The 9717-nt window shown below is 42.4% G+C and overlaps 1 protein-coding gene across 2 annotated transcripts; it reads left to right on the forward strand.

Moving 5' to 3' along the window:
* Positions 1–4231: 4231 nt before the first annotated feature.
* On the forward strand, positions 4232–9717 carry LOC123449373 (protein RBL). Of its 2 annotated transcripts, none has more exons than XM_045126576.1 (5): positions 4232–4319; positions 5962–6060; positions 7281–8371; positions 8461–8728; positions 9183–9717. In XM_045126576.1, the coding sequence occupies exons 1-5, from the start codon at positions 4313–4315 to the stop codon at positions 9470–9472; spliced, it is 1755 nt and encodes a 584-aa protein (XP_044982511.1). In that variant the 5' UTR covers positions 4232–4312; the 3' UTR covers positions 9473–9717. The 2 variants fall into 2 exon arrangements, with proteins under 2 accessions (XP_044982511.1, XP_044982510.1); XM_045126575.1 differs by lacking the exon at positions 4232–4319 and adding an exon at positions 4631–5209.

The following is a 9717-nucleotide window of genomic DNA, read 5'->3' on the forward strand; positions in this document are numbered from 1 at the left end:
CCCATTGTACTCGTTAGCGGCAAGATTAATTATGATAGGCGTAGATAGATAAATTTCAAAGTACAATGAAAGTAAATAAATTACGGCAAGGTATTTTTGTTTTTTGTAATATGATTAAAGTAGACCTCATGCCACAGTTTTCACTAGAGGCATCTCTCTAAATAGCATGGCATACAATGGATAAACACATTATTGTTGGGCAATCGATAGAGAATCTCATAGTTATGACATTATTCATGTCATGATCAAATACATAGGAATTACATATGTGACAAGTAGACCGACTCATGCATACATCTACTACTATTACTCCACCAACCAGCCGACTCATGCCTGCATCTATGGTAATTAAGTTCATACGAATAGAGTAACACTTTAAGCAAGATGACATAATGTATACAGAATAAAACTAATCGATATGATTAAACCCCACCATTTTATCCTTAGTAGCAACAATACAAGACGTGCGTTGCTACCCCTTTTGTCACTAGGTGAGGACACCGCAAAATTGAACCCACTAGTATGCAGCACTTCCACCGAGGATCGATAGATCAACTTGGCCAAAGAAAACCCATATATCAAAAAAGCATTACATTGCTATATAAATCACACATAATAAAGTTCACAAAATACTCAGTTACTTTCAATGATTATTTTCATCATAAACCCACAATTCACCGGGTCCCAACGAACAAACCACACAATTTTTTTACATTAAATAGATCTTCGAAGAAAACATGGTATAGTAGATCAAAGAGAGAGAAGAAGCCATCTAGCTAATCACTATGGACCCATAGTTATGTGGTAGACTACTCATACATCATCACGAAGGTAGCAAGGTTTATGAATATGGCGTCCGTGATCGATCCCTCCTCCAGCAGAGTACCGAAAAAGCCCTCCACATGGGATGACGGAAGAACAAAGACTTGCGGCGACAGGAAAATTGTTTCGGGTCTTGCTCTGATTTTTTTGTTGCAATATTTGGGAATTTATAGAAGTGGAATTAGGTCAGATAGAACCACAAGGGGCCCACAATACATCAGGGCACGTGTACCCCCAATGTGCGCCCTATTACCTTGTCGTCTCCTCGTAGGTGTTCTGGTCCTCCCTCGAAGCTTCTAGGGTGTCTTCTGGTCTAGAAAAATCGTCAAAAAGTTTCATCACATTTGGACTCTGTTTGGTATTGATTTTCTAAAAAACAAGAAAATAGACAAAAAGAAGAACTGGCACCGGGCACCGAGTTAATAGATTAGTCCCGAAAATGATATAAAATTGTATATAAAGTATTCAAGATTGAGCATGAAACAATAAAAATTTATAGATATGTTGGAGGCATATATAAGTATTATGTAAGAAAAATTATGAACATATTTATAACAATACCTGATATGTTTGATCCTATTATTATACTAACGGATCTCATGAAGTTTCTGTTGAGTTTTGTGTGCTGAAGTTTTCATGTTTTGGGTGAGATCGCGATGGATGAAGGAATAAGGAGCGACAAGACCCTAAGACTGGAGATGCACAAGGCACCCCAAGGTATTATTCAAGGAAGACCCAAGCGTCTAAGCTTGCGGGTGCCCAGGATAGCATCCCCTCTTTCGTCTACTATCTATCAGTATTTTCACTTGGAGCCTTGGAGCTATATTTTTATTCATGAATAAAAAGTACCGGAGCAAAGAAGTACCAAAGGGGAGCCACCATGGGGCTACAAGCCAGGGGCCTACCCCCGGGCGCGCCATGCTGATTTGTGGGTCCCACTGACCTCCGATCGACCTAATTCCAAGCCTATATATTCCTTTTTCTCAAGAAAAAATCAAGGAGAAAGTTTCATCGCCCTTTACGGTATGGAGCTGCAACCGCCTCCTGCTCTTCATCGGGAGCCCTAATCAGGAGTTAGTTTGTGGCTCCGGAAAGAGGGATTCGTCACCACCGTCATCAACGAACTCTCTCCACCAACAATTTTGTGATGCTCACCACCATGAGTGAGTAATTCCATTGTAGGCTTACTGGATAATGATGGAGATGGATGAGATTTCTTACGTAATCGAGTCAATTTGTTAGGACTTGATCCCTACTATCCACTATAATGAGATTGATGTTGCTATGCCTTTGCTATGTTTAATGATTGTCACTGTGTCCCGAGTGCCATGATTTCAGATCTTGACATTTATCATTTTCATGATTACATTTCAGATGTTGATCTGACCTGCAAGTTGTATGCACTTGTCACCGCTCTGAACCCTAGACCCCCAAGTGTCAATAGTTGGGACATTGACGGGGATGACTTTGACTTAACGAGTTCATGTATTCACTATGTGTAATGCATTGTTCCAGCTCTCTATTAAAAGGAGCATATTAATTACCTTTAGTTTCCATTAGGACCCCGCTGCCATGGGAGGGTAAGATAGAAGATGTTATGCAAGTTCTTATCGCAAGTATGTATGACGACATGACTATATACAGAATATATGCCTACATATGATTGATGAATTAGACATATTGTGCGTCGCTCTTGATTGTGATTGTTGCATATTAAATTTCATCTAAATATCCATCGCTACTTCATGCCTACAATTTACTACTATTGCCTTTGCTCAAGTTACTATTACTATTGCTGTTTTGTTGCTATCAAAATATCACCACTATTACTGCTATTGTTACCATTAGCATTACTATCACTATTATGGTATTACCATACGCTAATGCTTATAAATATTCTTTCGCTCTCCATGTGTCGAATCAATAAATGTGGTGAAATACTACCCTCAAAGACTGTTGTGACCTCTATACGTGCGGGTCATCAAGACTATTTTCTGGCGTTGTTGCCGAGGAACACAACTCTACTTATTAAGTTCACCCGTGAGTTAAATATCCGCTGCAATTTATCTTTACTATGAAGAACCTCATAGACAACAACACAAGATCATGCCCTCTAGAACGAGACATGTAAGGAACTGTCAACTAGCTCCACACTTAATTCACCTTCTGTTTTGAGTCAATTTGTGAGACCACCACTTGCTATTCGATCTGTTATGTCGCAAGTAATATACACTACTTCTGCTATTGATGATACTCATGATGATGGTTCTACTTTGCTTGATAAAATCGTGTCATTTGATGAATTGCTAGACGCTCGTATTGCTAAATCGAAAGAAAGTGGATTTACTAAAAACTATTAATCACCTATTGCACCTGATACTCCTATTAGAACTAAGATACTTGATGTTCCTTAATGTAACACTTTCGATGAGGAGATTACTAAAGATCTTATGGCGTATGATACTCGTAATGGCATAGGAGGTTACACTTTTGATGATGAGATTACTAGAGATCCCAGACTCCACTGTTATTAATGGTAAAACACTTGGAAATTATGGTGCCTTGCTTTGAGTTTTCATTCTAGTTTAAATGTTTATTAAATTGTTGCTTATTCATGTTATGCTTTTAATCACTTTTAGTTATTTTGTTACCGGGTAGGATACCATGGCACCCGTAAGGGTGCGGCAAGTCACACTTTCTACCTAGTATTGGTTCTCATAAACCTTTGCTTGATGTAAAATATCTTTCTCTATATGTTTACTTCATGGATTTTTATTGACGCTCTAATTATGCATAAACAACAATGCGGAAACATATGTTGAGAAATGCAACTCAAAAGCTAAAGAAACAAAAGCGTGTGACCAGCACTCGCACGGGTGCAACGTGCGTCGCGCTTTCCTGTGCTAGTACTCATTTATTAAGTTCGCTATAAATATAACACCCACAACGCTCCGTCGGGAAATGCTTATTCCAACTGGCCTTTTTCGCATCCGCATCGCCGCTCGAGAGAGGAAAAGGGCCATCATGGACGATAAGACACACATTTTTTGTTGCCGTGATTAAGCCGGAAGTCTTCCTCGCCGGCGCGAGGGCTTCGCAGGCCGCCTCGTCCGGTAAATTTCCACGCCGCTCCGCCTTCGCCGGCCGCTTCAAGGCTTGATGTAAAATATCTTTCTTTATATGTTTACTCCATGGATTTTTATTGACACTCTAATTATGCATAAACAGTAATGCACAGTCAACACAAACATATGTTGAGGAATGCAACTCAAAAGCTACAAAAACAAAAGCGTGTGACCAGCACTCATATGGGTACAACGTGCGCCGCACTTTCCTGTGCTAGTACTCATTTATTAAGTTCCCTATAAATATAACATCCACAACCCTCCATCGGAAAATGCATATTTCAACTGGCCTTGTGTGAGGTCCCCTGCCACTTGTTTGCCCTTTTCGCGTCCGCGGCGCCTCTCGAGAGAGGAAAAGGGTCACCATGGACGGTAAGACACATTTTTTTTTGTTGCCGTGATTAAATCGGAAGTCTTCCTCGCCGGCGCGAGGGCTTCACGGGCCGCCTCGTCCGGTGAAGGGGCCTCGTCGGCCGCTTCGTTCGGTAAAGGGTTTATTTCCACGCCGCTCCGCCTTCGCCGGCCGCTTCGTCCGGTGAGGGCTGGATGTGTTTTTTTTCAATCTTGGTTCCTCTTCTCTGATGATCTTTAATTTGCAACACACTCCATGAATGAAAAATAAAAATAAACGACCGGCCGGAGAGACGCCGTCGGGCAAGGCCTCCGAGGCTTCCAGTTGCAAGAACTGGACCAAAACCCTACAGTCTCCACCGTTCCTTTTTTTTTTTTCTGCCCGCCTTGCCCTTCCGGCCATCCCCATCTTCTCCCGTCGCACCCTTTCCGCCGCCCGCCGCCGTCGGACCGCTTTCCTTGCCCTCTTGGCCGCGCCCTTCACCCTCTCTCACGTGGCGGCGCCCCTGTTCCCGTCGCACCGCCCGCTCCCCTCGACATTCCACGCCAGGCCTCGCCCCTGGCTTTGCCGGAGCCGCAGTTGCCTTCGCCGCTGTGCTCAGATCGGCGGTGCAGCGCGCCGCCGGATGTGGGGAGCATTGATTGGGACTGTAGTAGGAGGGTACTAACATCAGGTTGCCAAAGAAATTCTCCGACTTCCTGCTCGTCCCCCGGCCCACTCCTGGGCGGATTCCCACTTCCTGAAATTCTTTTATCTCCCGGCCCCTCGCCCTCACTCTCCCGTCCCCAGATTTCCTTAGGGCTTTATTAGGTCGTCCTTCCTCCCCGCCTCGGGGTTCATCGGCTTTCACACCGTGCGGATAGTGCCGCATCGAGGAGGAGCGGCGGCACGATGAATGTGCCTATAGTCGGTGAGTTTTCGGCGCCCTGATTCGAGGGAATTGGGTGTAATTACTTGGTGTTTTGCAGATTAGGGCTATTATCGGGCTGATTTGGGGCGATTTCGTTCAGTTTTGGTAGGATGGGGTTGGGTGAATTAGGGCTGCTCTGTTTTGCCCTGGTTTCCCCACTGTTTTAGGCGATTTCAGGCTTGTAATTACAGACCTAAGGGAGAGTGAATGTTGATGTACAAATAACCTATTTCTTTTGCCCTAGAATGTAGCAGACTTGATAGATACTTTAGTGATTATATATTCATCTGGTCTGGCAAGTGATTTTGGATTCAGTCTTTCAGACTTCCGGTGTTCTCGCTGCATCCGGATGAAGTTGAATTTTTGGTCTATTGCTTTGCTAAGAGTTGCAAATGTAAACTTGCGCGTATGGCAATTTGGAAGAACTCTACAAGTATTTGGCTCACAGTTTTGGAATGACCATTTTAGCAACCTACCTTGCTGCTACGGTTGTGTTCATTTACTATTTTTATTAATCAGTTTTAGCATAGTTAAAAGCCATGCCTAAGCTCTAGGCGATAGGAAAACGCCTAGCACTTAATTGCGCTTAAGCGTGTGCTTTGGTCAGAAAATCACAGGGTGGTGGCAAAACGCACAATTAATGGCTAGGGCTTTTTTTAACTTTGGTTTTTAGCACTTCATTTTGTTTGAGAAAATGGAAAACTTTAAGATGGTGGAACTAAATATCTATTATCTGTTCTGTGTTTGTGTAGATCCGTTGCAAGGGGATTTTCCCGAGACTATTGAGGAGTTCTTGCAGCATGGGAATATGAAATGCATTGCGTTTAACCGCAGGGGAACTCTTCTTGCAGGTAAATATCTATGTCTATTCCTGTACAAGCATGCTTAATTGACTATCTTTTGCAAATAAGTAGCATCTTATTTAATATAAAATGTACTGCTTATTCTACGTAGTGAATGTTTAGTGCTTATTAATCTTTTGAAAGTTTCTTTGGTGGTAATGAAAGATCAAACTACTGATAAAGCAATTTTTATTCCTCGTTGTTTCTCGTGATTATCTCATTTTTATTAGGCTATCTTGCCATGCCTTGTGAATGTGTGGTGTTACCATTCTTGTATAATTTTCTTGTCCATATGGAATGTGCTTACAAAGAAGTAATCTGTTTCTTTCTTTTGTGTTCTGTGTAATGCACATCTGCTTATAAATTAGGATGAATAGAGATCTGACAATATGAGATTAACCATACTTGGTTCCTTTCTGAGATTAGATTTTTATCTTGCCATTACTATGATACGGCATGATGATACGAAAAATGGAATACTCTGTGGATTGGCTTACTTACTTGGTTACCCCCTGTTAACTTCATATTCCCTCCACCCATTTATTTAGGGCCAATTTCCAAAATTGTCTGGCCAATTCCCTTAATCTCGCATGCATCGTCTCTGTTTCCTAAAAACGCTGCATTTATTTATTGGCATGCCCGATGTGGGCCACGATAATTGGGCAGCAATATGAACCAAACACGGTACACCTATGGGCAGTTAGTTACGGAATCCCACCTACAGACGTACCCCTGCCGTCGAATTTTGGTGTGGGGACCGTGATATCTAATCGAATGGCACCACGTCATTCATGTACGCTAATTCCATAGGTGTTGCAAAGCTCCAAAATTAGGTGGGACAATGAGCGGCTAAACGCAATTAATGGACACAACTAATTAGAGAGGAATATTATGCACACTTGTTGGCTGAAACTGAATTAGGAAAATTATTTCAACTTTTGCGCTACAGCCTTGTTATGAGAGATTTGAAAATTGGCCCTAAAAATCTGGATGGAGGGAGTATGAAGTTGGCGCACTCTTGCCTTTTTGTATAAAAGGATGCCTGATTTTTTTTTGTGATTCGTCAGTTGAGAAACATTATATCTGCAATAGAATATTTTGGTGGTGCAGATGTTTATTTTTAATTTTGCCTGCGAAATTACTTTTGGTGCATTCCTGTTTTTGTGTGTACCCTGAATCTTACCACTAAATTCTTTCCAATGCTGAATTCTTCTCTTGAAACTTTTCAGCTGGATGTGCAAATGGTAGCTGTGTTATCTGGGACTTTGAAACAAGAGGACTTGCAAGAGAATTTCGTGATAAAGATTGTACTGCACCTATAACTAGTGTCAGCTGGTCTAAGTATGGTCACCGTTTGCTTGCCTCTGCTACTGATAAGTCACTCACACTTTGGAATGTGGTAACTGGGGGAAAAATTGCCCGCATAACTCTTCAGCAGACTCCACTGCATGCCCGTCTTCATCCTGGTTCATCCATCCCATCTGTATGCTTAGCATGTCCTCTCTCTTCTGCACCTATTCTTGTTGATTTGAATACTGGAAGTACCATAGTTCTTCCAGTTTCTGCATCTGACAATGGTAATGTCCCTGCACCTAATTCACGTAAATTTTCGGATGGTTCTCCTCCTTTTACACCAACTGCTGCAACGTTTGATAAGCATGGAGATCTGATATATGTGGGCAATTCCAAGGGAGAGATATTAATTGTAGATTCGAAAGGCATCCAAGTACTTGGGGTAATTCCCATCCCAGGTGGAACAGTTGTTAAGGACATTGTTTTCAGCAGAGATGGCCAATATCTGCTAACGAACTCTAATGATCGTGTCATTAGAGTCTATGAGAATATTCTGCCTATTAAAGGTTCTGGGAAGGAGATTGAAAAAATAATCACCAGCAACAATAATGAGTATCCAAGCAAGTATGAGAAGCTGAAAGCAAATGGTGCACGCTGCCTAGTTTTTTCTTGTGAAGTCTCAGATGCCATTGCAAAGGTACAGTGGAAGGCACCATGCTTCAGTGGCGATGCTGAGTGGATCGTTGGTGCTTCTGCAAGCAAAGGAGAGCACAGGTTGCACATATGGGACCGAGCAGGGCGTCTTATAAAGATCCTTGAAGGTCCAAAGGAAGCTCTCATTGATCTCGCTTGGCATCCATTTGATCCTACAATTGCTTCAGTGTCTGTGGCAGGCTTAACATACATTTGGGCAAAGGAACATGTAGAGAATTGGAGCGCGTTTGCTCCTGATTTTATAGAACTAGAAGAAAACGAGGAATATGTTGAACGAGAGGATGAGTTCGACATAAATGCATATGCAGAAAGGGTGAATGATGATTCTTTTCTTGTTTTTCTCAGTTTTTGTAAATGAAAGCATACATACATCCGGCTTAATCCAAATCTTCTGTGCTGCAGGTTGAAGAACTTATGATAGATCAGGATGCAGAGATTGATGTTGAAACATGTGAGAAGAACTCATCATTCAGTGATTTTGAGGACTCAGCAGACGAGATTATCTACTTGCCTGCTATTCCTTCCCCAGATGCTCCTGATGAGCAGCCAGACAAGTGCCTAGTAAGCTCATCAAAATTGGAGGACAGCAATCATTCTGGTTCCCCCCCATCCTCAATGGATGCTGTGCAGAATGGTCTAGCCATTCCTCCAGCATCTAGTCCATTGGAAGGTAAACCTGCACACTATTGTAATTTCTCACTTCAGTAATGTCTCATTTTCTGCAAGTTATGATTTGTTTTCAGTTCAAATCTGCCAGCAGTGTGGTTTATTTCCTATCAAATACAGAAACCTGCAGAATATCTCAAATAGTAGCGCACTCATCTGGATGAGATGTTAACATAAGTTGGTCTTCATTTTACTTTGAAACAAAGTTGCAGCAGTGCAATCGATTTTGTGTTGTATGGAGTATAGGTGAAATATGGAGTTAGATACACATCACACACCCTGGGAAGTACATATACTAGACTAGATAATGTTGAACCTGTAGTGATGAATGGCGATTTAACCGGGAATATAATCTTGAAAAGCTGAACCTTATTTACGTTTGGTTAATGCATTTGTGGTTAACTGTTATCATCCTTCCCAAAATGAAGTACATTCTTGGTTTTTTTTTTCCCTGGCAGTTGTTGACAATTCCATGGCCGAAGAGCCATCAGCGGAAGCGGCAAACGCAAAGCGGAAGAGGAGGCTGTCAGCCAAGGGGCTGGAGATGCAGCAGGCTGAGAAGGTGAAGAAACCACCCATGAAGATGTCGTCCAACGGAAAGGTGTCGAAGCCCAAGAGCAAGCAGGTGGTGGAACCCGTCAACGGGAACACCTCGGCCAAGATGAAGCAGCAGTTGGTGGAACCCTTCAACGGGAACAGCTCGGCCGCCGACATCGACGACGAAGCGACCGAGGACGATGAGATGTAAGCAGCCCGTCAATTAGTGAGGGCATAGAGAGAGAGAGAGAGCCGGGCTATCGCCTGTGTTAAATAGTGTTCCCGTAGAAAGAAAGTATGTGCCGTGGTTATGCCGAGACATGGAAAACATGGTTCGCATATGTGCTGTATGTAACTTGAGTTCTGAAGTTTCTGTTGTCTTCGCATTGTCGATCTTGAGGTGAAGAAACCTGACCAGTATGGACCATTGTAGTTAAGTCTCAGTTGATATCGTTA

This window comes from Hordeum vulgare, chromosome 4H (genome assembly GCF_904849725.1).
Source record: "Hordeum vulgare subsp. vulgare chromosome 4H, MorexV3_pseudomolecules_assembly, whole genome shotgun sequence".
In the NCBI taxonomy this organism is placed as follows: domain Eukaryota; kingdom Viridiplantae; phylum Streptophyta; class Magnoliopsida; order Poales; family Poaceae; genus Hordeum; species Hordeum vulgare.

Excerpts from the sequence above, each read along its gene's own strand:
- LOC123449373 (XM_045126575.1), top strand. Across the intron at positions 8,372-8,460 it reads TAAATGCATATGCAGAAAGG|GTTGAAGAACTTATGATAGA; the intron begins GTGAATGATGAT and ends TCTGTGCTGCAG. Across the intron at positions 8,729-9,182 it reads AGCATCTAGTCCATTGGAAG|TTGTTGACAATTCCATGGCC; the intron begins GTAAACCTGCAC and ends TTTCCCTGGCAG.